The sequence below is a fragment of the Magallana gigas genome, chromosome 2 (genome assembly GCF_963853765.1).
Source record: "Magallana gigas chromosome 2, xbMagGiga1.1, whole genome shotgun sequence".
Taxonomy (NCBI): Eukaryota; Metazoa; Mollusca; class Bivalvia; order Ostreida; family Ostreidae; genus Magallana; species Magallana gigas.
In genome coordinates, this window is record NC_088854.1 from 25,381,120 (window position 1) to 25,402,750 (window position 21,631).

The window sequence follows — 21,631 nt, forward strand, 5'->3', positions numbered from 1 at the left end:
TCCACAATTTAAGTTTCCTAAAACGTGATGATGGAGAGAATCGATGTGAATCACACGTCGGTCACCGACGATGCTGTTCATAAAGTATACTTATTGAGTAATTGTATATGAGATATTGACCACTGACTTTAATTGATCTAATAATAAACTGTGGGTTTACTTGTTCGCAAGTGGACTGGGGGGGGGGGTAGTTTTGGATCTGATCTTGATACAAACTTAAACAAAACTCGTCAACACGCACGTATATTTGCTGTATGCCATACCGTAAATCTTTAGCTGTGTTAATGTATTTCTAGATCTTCAAATACAAAATATGTTTCAATGACAATGAACTTTATTCTCATAACTGAATTTACAGTGTAGAGAAAATACTTATGTACAGTATGTACAAACTACAATATATATAATAGATGAGAATCATTAATTGGTACAGGCATGATGAAGGGATAATTCTTAACTGATATAATTTAACCCACAGAGCCAACTCTCTCAAATAAAGTATCTAATAGTTTACAAATATTGGTATGTTGGTTTATGTTTGTGACATTAAATAGTGTTTCAAATTTTACAACATTTGGATTTGTTATGAAATAATTTGGTAAACATATAACCCTTGAATTGGATATATATACATCAGTACATTTGAAAAGATAGTGAAATTCATTCCCAATTTCGTTGCAGGCACATAATTTACAAATTCTGTTTTCTCTAGGAATATTAAACTATCTACCTATATCAGTAGGTAATTTAGTTACCAGTTTATTTATATAATACATTTTACATCACACCATTCCATCACCCCTCAACGTAATTGGTTTTATTTCCCCAGTCTGTCAATCCGTGTTTAATTAACATATGATGGAGTTGGCGGCACTTTATGGAACCTCATGAGCAATATTAAGCAACAAGAAGAAATTGACCCCATATATACCTCTCCAATCTTTAAATTAATGAAAAAAAATTGTTATATGATAATGTGAAAGCGCGCGTAAGCATATACTAGTATACACACATATACCCAATTCAATTAAGAATTAAGGCGAATCAAGTTCATCAATTTGTCTGAATTTGAAAGGAAATTGCATGTATGCTTTATATTTTATATTACACTATATAAATATAAAATGAAATAGCCTGCCAATCAACCGTCTACAGGTTCCTTCTGTTTTTCAATTTATCTGTCAACAAGTGTAAACAACTTGATGACGATGGTGTCACTCAAGGGTAAATGAAAACAGCTGATATTAAAGCATTAAATCATGATTGAAAAAAGGACGGAATTAGAGAGATGTTTTTTTCTATTGGTTGCATTCTTCTGTCCAAGCTCGTGTTAAAATGGTTCTAAAAGTAATCGAAGAGAATATATTGGCTGCGTTTTACAAAAAAAATCCCTTACCACAAAATAAATAAATGCTGATAAGTTAACTCATCAAATATATATAAAGTTTCAAGTTATTCCAACTCTTGTGGCTCTCTTGTTTTCAGATAGTGTGTCCAAGATTTACAGCAACCAATTGATGAATTTTGTGTATACTGTACAAAATGGAAACATACAGCCACGGTAAATGTGAATGTGAAAAATGTATTTTTTTTTTGTGGAAATAAAGTGGCTTCGGAAGCAAATTGGGGGGGGGGGTAGCGTAGTATATCTATAACGCCAAAAAAATTTTCCAACCAAAAAAAAATAATTCCCAACATCATGAAATTTCTAATCCGGGGGGAGGGGATATACCTATAACTGCAATTTTCAATATCACTCTTAATATTTCCTTATTTTCATTTCAATCCCTTACCCTCTAATGAAAATGTAGGGGCGGGGGCAGCAGCTTCCGCATATTACTATTTTTTATATGTAAATTTAAGAAATATCATGTTTGTTGCGAGATAGTGGAAGGGGGGCTGGTCCCTCCCTGATGCTAGGTGCCTGACGGTTAGGTCAATCTTCAAACTTTGCAAAAAAAGTGGGGGGGGGGGGAGGGGGCTACTTTACTTTACTCCTGCGTTACTACGTATACATTGTGTAATCTTGTTTCTCCAGTGTAGTTGCGATCCATAATATGGGACTGTTGTACATGTAGTAAATCTGATCGACGTGATCGATCTGCATTTCCTTTAAAAGCAATGCTTCTAAATACATTACATCAAATTTATCGATTACAGAGTATTTTCAAATACTACGTTTCGTCAGCGGTGATGATTTGTTCATAGGCCCAAACACTGTTTTACTCCAGGTTTGCCAGTTTTCCGTCCCTTTGCCACCCCGGCATCAGGTAGGTCCCCTTACACGAAAGATGTGGCTGTTAATACGAAAACGTTTTTAGTTGAATGTACATTGAATGATGATAGTGTTCGAACGCCTCGAAAAACTTCTGGGTAATATACAGGAAAAACTACGACGAAGTGTGTTGTTTGCTGCAAAGAGACAAAGGGTTTGTGACCTTTGAAGTCGCGTCACGCGAGACTTTCGATAGTTGCTCATATGTCCCTGGTTGTAAATGCACGCATATAAAGTGCATGTATGGTAATATAGAAAGTAAACTGCATGAAAATAAAATTTAAAGATAACAAAGAAACAACGACCGTGAAACTTTTTTTTCAATCGCTATACATCATGAGAACTAGAACCTAAGAGTTTGCTGTACATGGCCTAAAATCAAAAAGTGGAACGGAAATCGATATCATATGCTTTTTTGTAAAGACAGAAACCAATACCGGCCCTATATGTCAATTCTTTTGTTATATCTATACAAGTGATTTTTTGTCAAATTTGGGTAGTTTATCCTTGAGGTGGTATGGGACATATGTCAATGTGGATTAAAATATCGGTAAAATACGATACATGTATATACTTTCACCGGTTTAGAATTTTCAAATTTCACAATATCTAACCACAAAATACGTTTTTAAAAATTTTGGAAAGGTAAAAATTATAAAATCCCCTGCGTAGTTCGAACGTATTACTTACATATTATAAATCGTTCTAATCCCAAAAGATGCTATATTCAAATATTTATATCGTAACTTTTCAACACATCTGTATTTATCATAAAAAGAAAATTGGCGTGCTTACAAATAGATCACACTCGATAAAATATCGCTCTAATTCCGAAAGATTTTATTTTTAAACATTTTGAGAGAGAGAGAGAGAGAGAGAGAGAGAGAGAGAGAGAGAGAGAGAGAGGTGGTGAAGTGTGATATTTTTTATTTTAAATCCTATTTTAAAACATGAGATTCTTTATGCTTTTCCAATGACTACATCTTCTTTGTTATCTGAGAATTCCATCACTCTCATTCATTAATCAAATGAGTAATAAGCGATTAACTTGTTATTTCCATTCGAAAAACTTTAGTTCGAAAACATATTATTCATATTATGGAAATAACGTTTATGGGCAAATTAAGGAGGCAGAAATCTGAATACAAGGAAAATAAGTTAAAATACACACAGGTGCATACAAAAATAATATTACTTATCTTAGCAGAGATAACAATTCATACTCTCTTTTCGTAGTTTTTTTTTCTAAACATCCAGTAACTTGTTAAGGTGGAAAATTAATGATTAATCAAATCATTATTTTTATCTACACAACATTTTCTACATGGGGTTTCGGACTAATGAACTCCGACTAGTGGGCCTTTGGACTAATGAAACTTCGAACTACTAGACCCTTGATTTAATTAACCCTCTGGCTTCTGGGCAGACCCCGTTCTGGTCCCCCATACCATATCAACTAGATGGCCTAAGATAAATATGAGAATCAGTGGGTTTGATTTGGATCGAGATTAAAATGTATATTGGCATCTTCTAGATATTGTAACTTTGGTGAGTTCAAAGCCTCTCAATTATGACATCATTTCTAAGTTGATCATCGTTTTAAAAGTGGTACATTTGCCTTATGTGCCTCCATTGCGATACGACCTACGGCCATGAATTTACTAATCTAACTGAAAATTGTTTTTAAAACGAGTATTTCAAATGTGAAATTTACGTGAAAAATATCATGAAATTGATCATTATGAATAATGCGCATTTAGCCAAGTGATCAGCTGACTATGAGATCAATTCATCAAATTTAAAAGCGAACCGAAAGATTCTATGTAGTAAAAATAAATAACCAAATTGTCCAAGATCGGTTTTATCTGATGCATTTAAACACAGAAAAAAATTTAGTCATAACAACGCTTACATCAGGCAGATGACTTAAATTTTCCTATTATATACGCATTTCCTCGCCCTGCTAACCTCTGAACCATAAATGCCCGCCCTCTTAAGAACATGTTTATAAGGAATAAAAGGACCCCAATCCATGTGTTCCGGTTTAGGTCTAAAAATTTATCAATCTAACCGCTCTTGAAATGATAATATTTTTGAGGATTTTCTCAACTTTATAAAAAATCGTAAGTAGTATTTTAGTTCATTTGTTAAATTACATTTAAAAAATATATAAACGGCAACTTTATTTGGAAAATAAAAAAAACTTTTTGAGAGAGAGAGAGAGAGAGAGAAAGAGAGAGAGAGAGAGAGTATTTACAATTATAATGTATTTTGACATTGCATATGGAATTGGTGATTTTAGTTTTTCACAGTTTTAGGCCAAGGACAACGTTTATCGTTAAGTAAATTAAGACTTATCAAATTAATCACTTAGTGATTTATTATTAACTCTCTTGATTTTATGAATTAACTTGCTTTAATCGCCGATCGTTTTGTCAAGGAAAAATCACAGCTTTCATGTTTATTTATGGATAGTGCAAAGGATTTCCGTTCGCAATAATTCACACCCCATACTGATAACAATAAACTTCTTTATTAAGGAGGTATGCCTCATGCCTATCCGGTTTGTGTTTTTGCTGTGTGTGCAAATGTCAAATATTATAAAAAGACGTGCATGAGAAACGTCTTCTACCTGCTTGACCTTTAAGACTCTGGTTTCTATGGTAACAATGTATTATTTGTATACAATAATCTGATAAGTCAATTTGTCGCTATTGTAAATCACATTTAATGTAGAAGTTTTTCATAGTTTTTAATCACACCGGTAAATAGCATCTACATGTACCATAAGCGAATTTAATAGCCTATTTTTACATTTTATTATATTTTTATTTTATATATTATTATTTTTTTTTTTTCTTTACATTTTTTTTACTATTTTATAGATTATTTAGACACGGTACATATACAGTATTCATTTAATTAGGCCAATACACACATTAGTTTCTCTTGAACGTATTTGCAAGGATCTCTTCAATAGACCGTGCAAGCCAATTGAAAAATTTAAAATTATATTGTGAAATAACCGTACCGAACACAGTTTAAACGCATTTTATGCTATGTCCTGTGATTTAAAAACGATTACGATACACGCAATCGAGAAGACTATACTATTCCAAAATGTAGACTAGAGATATTCAAGAAATTGTTTGTTCCTGACACGATCAAAAAATGGAATAGGTTAAATTTCAAATTAATCACCAGAAATATTTTCCTCGTTTACAAGTTTCAAAAGCAGTACTCAGTTAAACCAAATTATAAACCTCCGTCCCATTTTTGCCACGGCAAGAGACGACTTAACACTTAGACACGACTGTATCATAAACTTCGACCTTTTCAGAAGAAATATTATTGAAAGCCCTAATTGCCAATGTGGATTACCAGAAGATTCTTGCGCGAAAGCACGAAATGAACTGTTTTCAAACCAACGTTTTCTTTTAGCTGTTCAAAAGATTTATCAGAGATTGTGGTAGATTCTCTTAATTTCAGTTTTACTGCCTAGACCAAATTCAAACAGAACTGTTTATAAATACATGTACGTTTGTTCAATAATTTAACCATTTTAGTGGTATCCATTGTGATGTACTTTCCATTCTAAACCAGTACACAGTTGGTAAGAACCTCGTAAGTTGTTTGAACTTGTGTTTGAACCATTTGAATATGTTTATGCAATAAAATATGTTCAAACCAACCAAATCAGAAGAAAATAACATAACTTGCAATGTAGCTATGGTAATGCTGAAACAAACAGAAATCGTGTTAACTTGAATGTGTTTATGTTTATGCAACAAAGACAATGCAAGTATGGAACACATGTAATTTTGAAATCTATTTCTAGAAACTCATTCAATATTTTTTTTTCTGAAGCAAATGACTTCGCATAATAAGTAGTACCGTACGCTTCCAAAGACATTTCAAATATATTGCCTTTTGTAAATGTCAATGGACACCCATCATCGCTAGCAAAGGGTTTCTGATCCGCACCGCTCCTCACGAACCCAAGGGTTTGTGAGGAGTGGTGCGGATTAGAAACCTTTGGCTAGCAAAGATGATGGACACCAATTCAATTCATTTCATTTATTCTCAACATATAGCTAGATGAAATACAGTTAATTTCTAACAAGATAAATAGTTTACTCTGTGTACAGGATAGTACCTCATACACATAACGACTGCAGCAGGGGTGTGTTATGTACATGTACTTGTATTCTGTGACGGTTGTGGTTTGGTCGCGGATGAATATATCCGGTTTAATCGCACCATTCGATATGTGACACAGGTTGCTTATGTATTTAATGGTATGCCTATCATGCATGTTTAGTGATCATATATCAATGGAAAATTTGCAGAAAATCTCAAGGAATATTTCATGCGGATATGATGATATCATAATTCTAGTAATCTAATTAGATTCAATTAAAATCATAATATTGTACTTGAAAACACAGACAAAGCTGCATGGAATCTGATTCTGCACGGTATTTATCATGGGATATGTTTTAAGAATTTTATTTAAATCTGCACGTATTCTTCATTGTTTCAAGCAAGCTTACAGATTTGTTTTCTTTTAAACACCATTTAGACATGTTTCAAAAAATTAAATTTGTCTTAACAAAAAAAAATTATGCACTTTATCATGTTTATATGTAACGTATGACAATTATTCATGTATTGCCTATAGAAATGATTCCTTTTGTAAAATCGACAAAAGATCTTGTAATTGGGACATACATGTGTTTTTATAGGTCCATGGTGCAAATGACTGTAAAGAGTTACTTAAACAATAAATTAAATGCTTTCTTTGGTGATTGATGCGGGATCCGCGTTACCGGGTATTCAATTTTTTTTTCTTCATTGATTGCTATCCTTATAATCCGAAATGAATCATCAAAAAAACATTTAATTGTTTATAAGGTACAAAATTTGCAGTTTGGGAATAAAAAATGAATATCTAAAATAATTAGTCCAGTATGTAACAACAAAAATCCCTACGGGATTCGAAGTCGGGATGTACGGATCGCAAGTCCGATACTTTATCCACTCGGCTCACTGGCGTCGGAAGCAAATTGAAAGGGGGGGGGCTAGACTGATCCTCAGAAATATTGACAGAAAAAAACCTAATTAACAAAATCATGAAAATCCTAATCCGTCGGGGGGGGGGGGGGGGGGTGATTTGAAAAATCTTTCCGGCCATAACATTTTTTTTCACCCAAATCATGAAAATCCTAATCCGTTGGGGGGGGGGGGGGGGAGGGGGGGGGGGAGTATACCTTTAGTTCCAATAAAAAAAAAATCTTACCTACCAAATTTTCTTCCTTTTTTTTTTCAAAAATAACGAGTCCGTGGGGGGGGGGGGGGGGCTAGTATGCCTTTGACTCCAACTTCTCAATCTTTCAAACGTACATTACGGAACAATCATGTTTCCTGCGAAAAAACTGGGGGGGGGGGGGGGGGGCTCAACCCTCTATTCTGCTATGTGCCTAATGGTTAGGTCTAACTTTGCAAAAAAGTGTAGGGGGGGGCTAAGCCCCCCCCCCCCAGCCCCCCGGTTCCGACGCCTATGCGGCTATGGAGTAAGTTATCTGTTTAAGTCCATAAAATCCTTTTAATAAAACAAAATGTCGTTTCGATCAGCGGTCAGACATTTTGTGATGATGGGTTGTTCCACCTTAACGATTCGTCAAAATCTACAGCGGCTGAAAGTGACAGGACTGAAGTTGACACGCCCTGTTTATCGATTACGGAATGCCCGAAATAATCATGATTATGCAAAACTCAAAGTCTCACAGGAGACGATTTGGCTGTTTCTTTTAGCTAACGTTCTTATGTACATTAACAGTAAATTAGTGAATTTTACTAACTTTTCATAATCAATTTATTAATTAGTTAAAGAAAGATGTTAATATGAACAATAAAACAATCTTTGATGATTCATGCGGGTTATGAAGGTAACGATCATTGCAGGAAAAATTTACATAACCCGCTAACGCTATTCTTAGTATTTAAGTTATGACAGTTTCTTTACGTTTACGTACGTGATTGTACATTCCTGCAACATAATTTGAATAGAGAGCTGGATATGTTCTTTAGGTTGATAAACTGGGACTAGTGGTCAAAGCATGCAGTGATGTTAATTTTGAGAAAATCATACATTTTCTAAATGAATAAACTTGAATATGGATAACAGCTTTAACAATATTGAAAAATTACACAAAGTATGTCGTTTTAAGCTTGTTTAACACATCTATCATGTTAATAACATTATATAACATTGTCTGTCCGCTTTCCATTCCGTTCTCCGTTCCGCGTTTAAGCAACGCCCATTTTTACGATAAGCTGTGAAAATTAGTTAGTGTTGATAGTTATAATGATGAAGAAAAAAGAAATGCGTCACAATTTTGTGTTATAATTGTTAATCAATATATCAATCAATATGTTTTGCAGAGCATTTGAGAGAGAAGTATTTTTACAAAAAATCAAATAATTATACACTATAATAGATTACTCAGTCTAGTATTTCACTTTTTATATCACTATCTTATCGCACTGACTATGAAATGAAGAGTCATTTTAAATATCAATAAAAAAAAATGATATCAAAATGAAAACAAATTATCTTTCTTTACAGATGGAAGATCTACCAAAAAGAAAAGAAAATAAGAAGTTGTACAATGCGTCGACTAAAACCCTCCAGATAGACCCGCAGGTCCGGCGTCCAGTAGAAAATGTCAGTTCTAAGATCCAGGGCAGCCTCAAAGGCAAGGAGGCGTCAGAGAACAGAGAGACGAGGAAGAACCGCCAGAACAGACAGGAGTGGGGGAAGTTTGAAGGCGTGTACTACAAAGGTGGGTGGTGCGTTACTAATACTCGGTGTACTCTGCCTGCAACCAAAAAAAAAACCCGCCATTTAACAAGTCTCCTTATGCACGTGTATATTATAATCAAAGTACTGAAGTACTGAAAGCCGGGCTCTTTTGGTGTGCATATTGTATAGTAAAGGCTAAAATCTCTCTCTCTCTCTCTCTCTCTCTCTCTCTCTCTCTCTCTCTCTCTCATGCTTTTAATGTCGGCAAAGCGTCAGAGAGCGACCACATTTTGTAAGCAGCTATAAACAAAAATCTTTCTGTCTAACAGAAAAAAGTTATATAATATTCAAAAATATTCAATCCCCATTTCTTAAATGCGCAGCAAAGTAGTTCATGGAAATTCATGCGCATTGTATGTGTCCAAAATGCATAGTCTTGTTTTAAAAGCACGTTATCAATAAGATTACTAAAAAAGATAGACAATTCTCTCGAAATTAAAAAAAACAAAACAAAATGCAAACATGCACATTTGACAAAACGTGGCTCTTTGTGTAACTATTTGGTATAGCGGAAGCTTGACGCTATTTGGTTTTTTGTTTACTTTTGAAGTTACGCTATTTACAGTAACATTGGCGATTTGCCTGCCTACAGCCAGGACTCTGCTTTCAGCAGAGCCCGGCTAAAAAACGATTTTATGTTATAACACGCAGATGTTGATCGCCATGCAACATAATTTAAATCTACATTAACTAAAGAATTTCTAACTTTTGTACAGATTTACAAACGGACAGCAAAGTCCAAAAGGACTTCATGCTGGAAATGGCCAAGCTGCTGAACACTTACATGACGGACCAGTGTCAGGGTAAGGTTAAGGTGGTCGACTTCCACCACCCCCACCAGCTGCAGGAGATGATGGGTGACTGCCTGACCGTGGACGCTGTCCCTCGGGATCTGCACCAGGTGCTGAGTGACTGCAAGGAGACGCTCAAGTACTGCGTCAAAACAGGTACAATTTGGTAAAATATTCAAAATAAAATAACGATATCGAATTGAATTTTCATAAACTGGTACATGTGTATGTGCCAATTAAGGGGCTAATAATTATGCCCTTAGCCATGAAGTTTTAAAAAAATATTGTGTGTACACAGGACATCCCCATTTTCTGAACCAGCTGTCGACGGGTCTTGACCCAGTGGGCGTGGCGGGGGAGTGGCTGACAGCCGCCGTCAACACGAACATGTAAGTTTGGAAGAAAGTTTGTGAAATCCAGCAATTGATGCCATGCAAAGATCTAGAGGGGAGGGGTTTTAGACCCCCCCCCCCACAAGGAAATTTAGATTTCTTTAATTTACTAGTAAATTTACCGAAAATATGCAAATATGCCTCGGAACTCCCCCCCCCCCCTCCGAAAAACTTTGTCTGGAAAAAATAGCTGGATCCACGCAAGGGGACAATAAATCTTGAATCATCCTAGCTCTTCTTTTCGATCATATAAATCAAAATACATCATTACTCGAAAAAGTTTGATTACACTTTCGTGATATATGTATCTAACAGATATGGCATGCGGTAAATTAGCGATATCTTTCTGATTCGATAGGTTTACGTTTGAAGTGGGATCCGTGTTTGTGCTGATGGAGGACATTATATTACGTAAGATGCGTTCCTTCATTGGTTGGAAGGAAGATGGAGACGGTATCTTTACACCCGGTATGTTTTACTTACAAGAAATGGGGACATCATCGAACTAAATGTGTTGTACCTGCTAATGTAAATACCGTAAACCAACTTTTATTCACGACTACTTCTTTTTGCGATAAACACGAGATAAATATTGTCGTGGTGCTAATTCAAACGAATTGTAAACGAGTTTCAACGGATCGCGAAGGGAAATATTCGCGACAACGAAGTTCTGGTTTACATCGCATTATTTTCCCGCACGCGAATAGTTCAAAGTTGGTTTGCAGTATTTATACATAAAAAATATGTAAACAATAAATAATATAGTTTTTTGAAGAATGCAAACAATGCAACATATGTACAATATTGGAAATGCAATACACACAAAAAACAACATACATATGTACATGATGTCATACAATAATTGTGTTTCTAAGGGGCCGATATTGTGGGCTATTGAGTGATACTTCTTGTATTCCTACGCGGGCATAAATTTATTTTAATTTAGATAGGAATTTAGAGCTTTCGGTAACAAAAGAACTTACCTTTTGGTTAAATGTAGAACCATTTTAACAAGACCTTGGACTTTCAGTAGGATGTAACAATCTATTTCTTGCGTCAAAACAAGTTAAAATGACGCTGGTTTCAAGCGAAATGTACATTGATTGCGTAGTCTTTGCTCTAGAGCCAGACATATCCTGTTGATTTCAAAGAGTCATGGCTGAGAGGCCTACAATGAAATAGACAGGACTACGTCACATTACCCAAACTCCAAGCACTTGTTAAAATGGTTCTAATGCAGTAATATCCCACAGAAAGAAAAGCTTCTTTAGACTTTGTATGCAGAAACGAATATTTTACATGCAGTCACATTGCATGCGATCCTTTCATTGAAGGTGGAACGATTTCCAATATATATGCTTTGATGTTAGCAAGACACAGAAAGTTCCCCAACATAAAGGAAGAAGGGATGTACTGTGGACAGAAAATGGTTGTCTATACTTCCGCCCAGGTCAGGATTTACAATTCAGACTAATATTCATTGTAGATTTTTTTTATGGAATAGTTGTTTAAAATTAAACGTACAGTGTTTAATTTCCTTTTCTATGTTTTAGAGCCATTTCTCTATAAAGAAAGCAGCGATCATATTAGGAATTGGAATGAACAATGTTTGCTGTATTCCCTGTGACGAAAGGTCTGTCAAAATCAAAGGGGAAGCATACATAGGCATACGTATAACTATTAATTCAAACATGTATATCTTTACCACAGTTTTGTTTTTTATTCTACGTTCTTATAATATGCTGTTAGGGTGATCTACCATTAATTGTAAACTAGAATACCAGTAATCTGAAATCCGACGCATTTCGGGTACATGTATTTTAAACAGTAGATAGATCAAGAAAAACAGGGTAAATATTAGTTTGTTAGTGCCCATTCTCTCTTCCTTCAAAGTAAGTACATGTATTGCTCATTTCTTTGGTACACCTTTTGCGATTAAAGTTTTCAAATTAAAAGACTTATATAGTGTACAAAACGGCTATGATGATTTAAAGAATTTTTTGAATAAAATTAATGTACGACTGTTTTTATATTTTACGATATTTGAATTGTACTAACAAGTTTCCCCGAATGATCCATTGTAGGGGTAAAATGAAGGTTGATGTCCTGGAGCGTGAGATACAGCGGACTCTGTCTGATGGTGGGGTCCCTCTGATGGTGAATGCTACTTGTGGGACCACTGTCCTAGCGGCCTACGATCCTGTTGATAAGATAGCAGACATTTGTCAGAAAAACGGAATATGGCTGCATGTGGATGTGAGTAGAATTTAGCGATTATAACTCTTCTCAATTTGAATTCGTACAGTATGTTCCGCGTTTTTTAGCGGTAAACATATTTTAGCCCCTTTCGCGTCGATTCTTGTTCGTTTGTTTATTAAATACATGTTACATGTATAATATGTGATTTATACAATTTATGCGAATTCAAATTTACGCTTTGATGATTTTTAAAGATGAGGGTTTTTTTGGCGCTTGTTTATGTTAATGTAAATTACGTGTTGTTTTGTAAAGTAATTATTGTATCATTTTTTTCGCACGTCTGGTTTTTTCTTCATTTTAGGGCGCATGGGGAGGCTCAGCATTGTTGTCAAAGAAATACAAGTACCTGCTTCAAGGAGTTGAAAGGTACTTAATTTGTACAGATGCAGTGTATTGACTGTTTTGATATTTTATTAGCAATATATTTATTTGGATTTACCGTAAAATTTGATTCCACGATCATCTAGGTACACACCATATGCACATAAAAAAAATAAAAAAAAAAGTAATGAAAGCGAAAATATACTTTAAATGAAATTTTAATAATCAAAATGCTGTTTAGAAATGAAATGAATGGAAATATAAATCTAAATCATTTCTCAATTAAAAATACAGTATTATGCATACTTTTTCTGACACTGATTATTCCTAGCTTAAAAAAGTATCATAAAAGCTTAGCGTGTAATTTTGGACACCTTTGTTGTCTTTTGTTTTGTGCCAGATGTGATTCCATGACGTGGAATCCCCACAAAATGATGGGAGTGCCTCTGCAATGTTCAGCCATCTTGGTTCGGAATTCGGTAATTGTTGTCGTATGGATTTGATCATTGCATATCCATCAAAACTCAAATATCATTCACAGCCAACATCAAACCCTATGTTTTAGAATTACATGTATCTGTACCTCCTACAACTCTGTATGTCGACTTCGTAAAGTCTCATTAATTGCTAGTCATCGTAATTAGTTATTGGATCGTAACGTCGAGATGTTCATGTGAATCAGAGAGTACTAGTAATTAGTTGGGTTTTTTTTCTTTTGTGACTTGTTTCATAATTTGACACGAAAATTAAATCAAAATCATGAGAAATTGCATAGTTGAAATATTTGTTGTAGGGTGAATTGCAGAGTGCCAATGCGCTATGTGCGGATTACCTCTACCAGACGGACAAATTCTATGACGTCACGTACGACACTGGTGACAGATCCATCCAGTGCGGACGACATAATGACGTGTTCAAACTATGGCTGATGTGGAGATCCAAAGTAATTCTCTGTGAATTTTATGTCTCAAAAAGATATACTGTCTTGACCTATATATATATGAATAAAGTCATGCAGTTGAGCAAAGTAGACAATCCAATACAAGAGTAAATAGCAAATAGCAAAACCAAAGCCTAACATCTAGCACATAATTCCATAATAACAGTTCTTTATTCACACTGATTTTTCTTTGAATATAGGGCGACAATGGATTTGAAGACTCAATCAACAAAATATTTCACCTGTCTCGGTTTGTATTTAATATTATACAATTAGCAAATTACAGCATTCCGTTCAATGAATGTTCAGACATGCGTATTTAATTAAACAACGCTAATTGAACTGAAAATTATATAACAGTTTCTTTGCTGGTCTTGAGCAGAAACTCTTAACTTATGTATTTCTATAAAATATACATAGGATGATTATTCCTCTTGAATATTGTTTGCTTTCATTGGTTTTTAAAACCTTAATCTGAGTATGATAGAATGACAGTAGCATTTTTGACACGGTACATGTACACCTGTTAATTTGTGTATAAAAGTAACACCGATTACCTTAGCCGAAAAGTGTACAACAACATGTGTAACATTTCGTGCCTATTTATTAAATCTTAACAACGTATTCCATTATTATTTCAGTCAATTAGAATGGTTCCACAAAATTATGTTTGACAATATTTGAAACATTTTTCTTAATTTGACCTCATTTCACGAAGATCAATATTTTGGAAGCAAAAAGGAAGTCTCCAATAATTATCGCATGGAATGATTGCAAATAATTCAAACAATGAAAAGCTTCCCTGGTTATAAAGGTGGCGACATTGCAGAAAAAATGCATAACCCACGTAATCGGGTAATGTCATTTTTTTACAACAATGATCGCTACCTTCATAACCTACATGAATCTTCAGAGAAAGCATTTCGTTGTTTATACATGAACATGTATTTACATCTTTCTTATAAAATTAAAAAAAGCAAGTAAAAATGTATTATTGTTAATTTACATCAGTACGTTAGATAAAATAAACAGCCAAATCCTCTTCTATGGGAATCTGATATCAGCATGATTATTTCGTGCAGTCCATTATTTTTCTTCGGTTGCTGAAGGTTTTAACCGATCGATAAACGAAGCGTGTAGATTTCATTCCTGTCAGTTTCTAAATTGTTGTGAATTACAATTACTTTCCGTAAGAAATAGAGGGAATCATACTTATAAGTGGATGTAAATATATGTTAATACATGTAATTATACATGTAATTTTATTGATTAATTTTATGCGCTAGTCTTCCTTTCATAAAATGATCTTTGCATTTGTTAAAGATACCTTGAAGAAAAAGTTAAGCAACGGGAAAATTTTACATTGGTAACAAATGAGGTATGTTTAATTTTGTTTTCATTCTTTTATGTAGTTTCCATACATGTGTACACTCATTCGAAAGATATTTATCTTGCAAATAAACACTGTGAAATACTGAAATTGGATAATGTGGCCAAAGTATTACATGTATAATTATGTATATATGCAGTCAAATATTTGCCCCAGAATCTCACGTTTAATGGTAATTTCTCTTTCAACGTTATAAACGTGAAATCTACTTTAAAAAATCATTTAGTAGATAATACAGAACATACTACGTTTTGGGCAAATGAAACTTTTAAATTTTTTTCACGTGAATGCAGTGTTAATTTTTCTCGCATGAATTCACGCGCTTATTTCCCGGGTTTTTTCATGATATTCATGAAAAGCAAAATTAGTTGTGGCTGCATTTCTTAAAGATCAAAAACTCAAACATGTGATTTTCAATCTTATGTAAAAAAAAATTCTTCAATGACAATTCGATCTAGATTAAAAATTAGTAAAGGGCTCATGTATGATATGTTGCCGCTACCCTAACGGCTAGGTTAGGTAGATAGGTTCTTTTGATGGCACTATATAAATAATGTTATTGCCAAGCTAGATCATGTCGGCTTTGTTGAGCTCTTGGCCTGTTAGGATCTTGCACGCAGCATATATGCATGTATATCTTAATTGTTTGTAAACAGGTTGAAGGCCCCAGCGTGAGTTTTTGGTATGAGCCACCACAACTTATCGGCCAAAATCTGAGTCCAACTGAACGCAGGAATATCTTGAGCAAGGTCTGGACACAGTAAATTTTGTCTTGTTTGATAAATTCAGGTCTACTGTTGGAATGGCCTACTATTTAAATTGCTATATATCCAAATCGATTGAAATTATATTTGTATCTCGCTCGCTCGCTTTAACTTTTCATTATTAAACGCATATATTAGAAATCAAATAAAATTTAAAGTAAATATAAGTTTCATAATCTTCTCTTGTGTTTTACTCAAAGGTCGCACCAAAGATCAAGGAATCGATGACTTTAAAAGGGAACATGATGTTAGCATATCAACCACTGGGTGACTTGCCAAATTTCTTCAGAATTGCCATATCCAACCCAAGACTCAGCGAATCCTCGCTTGACTGGGTTCTGGACGAAATAGAACGGTTGTCAAAAGACATCTTTTGTTGAATAATAATGTCTGAATCAAATGTTATACACATGTAGAATCTTGTTAAAATTGTCTGTCGGAACATTAAACTTACAAACTATATTAATTATTGTGTAGTTTGTTAATGTTATGCGTTTGGCAATTATTTCTTGCAATTAAGTTTTTTGATATCATAGTAGAACATTTATGCTTGTATTCAGTGCTGTGTTTTAAGATACTCGATTACTTAAACAATAAAATGATTTCTTTGGTGATTCATGCCATAGGATACGAAGGTAGCGACATCGTAGGGGAAAAAATAACCCGCGTCAATTACGTTAGATAAAAGAAACAGCCAAATCGTATTCTAGGGGAGTTTGGGTCTGTCGTCATCATCATGATTATTTCGTGCATACCTTGATTTTTCTTAGGTTGCTAAAGGTTTAGACCAATTAATAAACGGGGCGTGTAAATTTCAGTCCTGCCAATTTCTAAAGAGCATGAATCAATTTCCGTAAGAAATAGAGGAAATCATACTTGGTGGATGTAAATAAAGCATTTTGAAAATGAATTTCATATATTGATTTCCCCATTAAATTCATTTAAATCAACTGCCCAAACCACTTCAATACAATAAATAAGGTATATACGTGACGAAGAAAAATATTTAGTTATGTATGGTGAAAAAAGAGTTTATTGTACATGTAATTTCTTTGTTTGTTAACCTACAAAATATGTGCCAAATCTTTGACAACTGTATCAGGGCTTTGTTTGTTAAAGTTTTATAATTATATTCTTTTTGTGTAAGTTTCAATGTGCTGAAGTGTCGTTAACTAATGACCCCCTCTCCATCAAAAAATGGTCTGGGGGATTTTTGTTAGTTACTTATTTATTTTTTTGTTATTAATGTATGAGCTTATGAGTAATGTATATTGTCTCAATAAGATAAGATATATTATGTACAGTAATGTTGATGTACTTAGATATGTTTTTGTCATTTTATTCGTTTCTTGTCGACAATAAAGGGATAAACATGTATAAGAAAGGCAACAATAAATACTTGTAATTACATGTAAGATCTTTATATTGTAACAGGAAAGAGCATAAGTAAAGACACTTTTTCCCTGTCTTATTACTTTTGTTTGTTAATTTTTATCGTTTTTAATAAAATAAATATTGTGATGGTAACCATCTGAAGAAATAAAAACATTGAAATAAAACTTGCTTACATTCTCTTTTGTATAAACTATTTTTTTCATTAATGATCAATATAAAGCGAGTTATTGTGTCATAGTGTTGCCGCCCCTTGTTAGATGATTGTGTCGACTTGTCAGATATTTATGTCGACTTGCCAGATGTCAGATCGTTATATTGACTTATTAGAAAATATAAATCATGACTAGAAATTCAATATTTTGTTAATAAAGTGTGTGGATACTATAAACTGCCATTTAAATGTACTTCTCATGATGATATCTGACAAAATATCATAATTATCTAGCATGTCGACTTATCGATATACATGTATTTGGAAGAAAATGTTATGTGATGTACTATCTTCGAAATGAACCTTTTTAGCTCACCTGAGCTCAATTGAGCTTTTCTGATCCTTTTTTGTCTGGCGTCCATTAACTTTTTGCAATTTTGACTTCTCAACCAGAACCACTGGACCATTTTCTTTGAACTTCACACAAAATATCATTGCGTGAAGAGGGTTCAAATTTGTTGAAATGAAGGACCACGCCCTCTTTCAAGTGGAAATAATTAAAAATTATTGAAAACATTATTAATATCAGTCAAGTAGCCAGAAAAGCTGTATCTGATATGGAAACACCTCAGGTCGTGTAGATTGAAGATTATTAAAATCATGATTTCCGGAAGTAAAATTTACTGGGTGTGTGTAAATACAAAATTTACAACATGACAACTTGTAAATTTTGTATTTACACCCATCCAGTAAATTCAAAATTTACAACATGACAGTAGGATGACGCCGCATTATTTTTTTTTTTGTGGGGGGGGGGGGGGCGTCTTTTCAAAGAAATATATAGTGTAATGTGAATATGAAAATTTCATTCATTATTTGTTATGATCATAATATTATTTTCTTAATGTGTATGCCCCTGAGGGCCCTTGTTTGGTGAATAAACTAAAAGTATAGATAAAAAAAATTCTTCTCAAAAATCAATTGGCCAGGAAAGCTGGTAACTTTTGTGGACGTATTCTCGGGTAAATATAAACTCAAAATGATTCAAATTATGAATTATCCCCATTGGTGGGATGGGGTCATGATAAGGGGGGTCTAATTATTACATGGGAATTTATCGGGGGGGGGTGTCTTTAAAACATTATTTTTTTTTTAAACTAATTTCTCAGAAAAGCTGTACTTTGTATGGGAACACCCTTAAGTAATAAAGATTCAAAGCACGACCCAATGGGTAGGATAACGCCACAACGGGGGGGGGGGGGGGGGGGGGGGGCGTTTGTTACATAGTAAAATACATCGATGTCTTAAAGATCTTCCTGTCAAAAATCACTTTCCTAGAAAAGAAAATGGGCAAATAAGGCGTGTAAAATGCCCATATGAGGAATAATTAAATACTGAAAAATTAAAATATCATTAAGTCTGATACTTTATAAAAAAATAAAAACAATGTATATTTAAGGTAACATCGGTTTGTAACCCTTAAATATTTTGAATACTTGCAATAGGTTGATTTAAACTGGCGTATGCATGTCAAAACCTCCAAATAGTGTCATTTTTATAACTTCAATGCATTTTATTTCATAGAGTGGGTCTGAGCTCGATATTTTTGTCATAGTCTTAATGCGGTTTAATGGAATTTAAACCGATTTTAATCAACAAAAATGTGTAGAGATGACCCACTGTACTTTAAAAATGTCATTTTGTAGCCCAACAATTGAACGGTTTAGAAAAATAATACAAGTCTGTAAATTCGTGGCCAACGTCTCATATTGCATTTAAACACAACACTTTGTTGTAAATGAAAAGCTCAGATGTTAGAGCAACAGATAAGAGTTGACTTTATAGAACTTGTTTTTTTAGGTTGTGGGTTCGATACCACCAAAACTTAAGGATTTTATTTTTTTTTTCTTATCTTTTTTTGAAATATTTCAAACTGAATATAATTAGAAATGACCCTTTTGTAAACTTGTATTATAACATATTAAATATATTTAATTGAAAAAAATGTTAAAATTTGAAATTTTATTTTACGACTAAACCAAATGGGCAGTTGCGCCATCTTATTCCCCCATCTTCTTTTTTGTGAAATCAACCTCAGATAATGTAGATTCAAGTTTGTCAAAAACATAACCATCGGGGGTAGGATGGGGCCCCATTGGGGTCCGATTTTACAAAGGAATGTTTCTTAATTATTATCAAAAACTCATAATTATGTTACTCATAACTTTAACATACTGACACTTTGTTGGATTCTCAACTGTGGCCCCTTGACAAATCTTGAATCCTACCGGTAGTCGAAGTTTGATGTAGATCAATAAATTTGTATTGCTGATTAAAGTCTTCTTGAGAACTACAACGCTCAATATGGCTATAAAACCATACTGTTACAAAAAGAGATCAATGTTCAACATAAGAATATCTGGGGAAATTTTGAAAATCTCATCATTGATCTATTCCACTACATTGTCCAGATATTTTATATATAACTCAATAAAGCTGATTTCATACCGGCTATACTGTTGCTCGGGTGTGCGAAGTGGTATGGGAGGCGGAAAGGGTAAAAAAGATGTTTATGCAAAAAGAACAACTATTTTTTTAAAAACATACCAAAATACGAAACAGACCAGCTTAAAGCAAAACCAACAGCCTAGTTTGCAAAATCTACAGACACCGATGCAAAACAAACGATCATCGATGCAAAACCAACAGCCCTGCACTGAAAAAAAAAACGCTAGATGGCGTGCAAAGAGGTATCAGTGGTTATCGTACCTGGAGAAAACGTAAGGTAAGTCATGAGTTCGAATTCGATTAAGGTTTTTTATATATTTTTATAGATATTTTATATCTGTAGTTTCTTAATCTATAGCATAATTCTTTTTTGAACTCCAATTATTAGTTATGGTGTTTTTTAAATAAAGAATTATTCTTTGAGTATTATGAGGTAATAATTTCGGTCGGGGCGTGATCAATTTCAATAAAGCACGAAGGGCTTTATGATAGATTTGATCACGCCCCGACCGAAATTATCACCTCATAATATTCAAAGAATGATTCCTTATTACTTATATTTATATAATTTTAGACCATCATACGATTAAAAATTTTAATATAAATAAGCAAACCCCGCTGGCGCCTCAATTTGGCTTCATTTGAAGTAATGGGTTTTATAGTCGTAGTGTTATCACAGGGAAAGACACTGGAAAATTTCAACATCATGGTTTGTGTACCCTGGCAACCTTGTATCAATTATTACATTTGATTAAATGATTCTTTTTATGATTGAAAGAAGGGAAAGGCAATTTAGATAAAACGAATATTATCTAAAACATGAATGTAAATATATTTTTTCAATAAAAAGTTTTAAACATTACATTGCAATATCTTATTAATTTTAAACCTTCAGAATACAATGTGTGTAACAGGAAATGTGAAGAAAGCGATATGCACGTGTTGATAAGTGTGATCATCCTAAATTTAGCATTCATGTAAAGTTACCCTTTTCACCAAGTTCTGATTATTGTGCAATGTGGTTGATTAAAAACTAAGACGGTTTTTACGGTTTTTACGGAGCATTTTATTAATTAGCACATTCAAATATCGAAATATTTACTTTATTTAACTTTATTTAACAACAGTTTGTTCATAAAATGGATCAATAAACGAACAAATTCGGTCTTTTTAATCCTACACAAAGAAGGGCGTTTTACTTTAGGATGAAACACGAGATTTTGTTTGGACTATTTTTTCTTCTGAATAAATTTCAATTCTAGATTCACCAAGAAAAACAAACTGTATATTTTTTATAATGTGTGTACAGAGCTAATTTATTGCAAAATATTCTAATTTAAAAACCAATGTACAAAAATCACAACAGTGTAGTGCATGCAATATATACCGGTAGATATCATATGATGTCGTATGTTCCATCTACAAGAAAGTTATCAATATACATGTACCAAATGTAATATACATGTACCTATTGGTACAATGATTTTTTGGAAAGTGGCCATGGTTTTCAATAACTTATATCCTGTGATTGTATCAAAACAAAAGATCTCTGTTAAATCAAAATGATACAAGAATTAGTC

General features: G+C 33.6%; 1 protein-coding gene across 2 annotated transcripts; it reads left to right on the forward strand.

Moving 5' to 3' along the window:
• Nucleotides 1–4,241: 4,241 nt before the first annotated feature.
• LOC105321902 (glutamate decarboxylase 1) lies at nucleotides 4,242–17,571 on the forward strand. Of its 2 annotated transcripts, none has more exons than XM_020064716.3 (15): nucleotides 4,242–4,398; nucleotides 8,904–9,120; nucleotides 9,857–10,087; nucleotides 10,230–10,320; nucleotides 10,682–10,791; nucleotides 11,658–11,773; nucleotides 11,877–11,956; nucleotides 12,408–12,579; nucleotides 12,884–12,948; nucleotides 13,304–13,382; nucleotides 13,697–13,846; nucleotides 14,044–14,093; nucleotides 15,167–15,221; nucleotides 15,890–15,982; nucleotides 16,198–17,571. In XM_020064716.3, exons 2-15 carry the CDS (start codon nucleotides 8,904–8,906, stop codon nucleotides 16,375–16,377), a joined length of 1,689 nt encoding a protein of 562 aa, XP_019920275.3. In that variant the 5' UTR covers nucleotides 4,242–4,398; the 3' UTR covers nucleotides 16,378–17,571. The 2 variants fall into 2 exon arrangements, with proteins under 2 accessions (XP_019920275.3, XP_019920276.3); XM_020064717.3 differs by lacking the exon at nucleotides 4,242–4,398 and adding an exon at nucleotides 6,603–6,753.
• The last annotated feature ends 4,060 nt before the right edge of the window (nucleotides 17,572–21,631 follow it).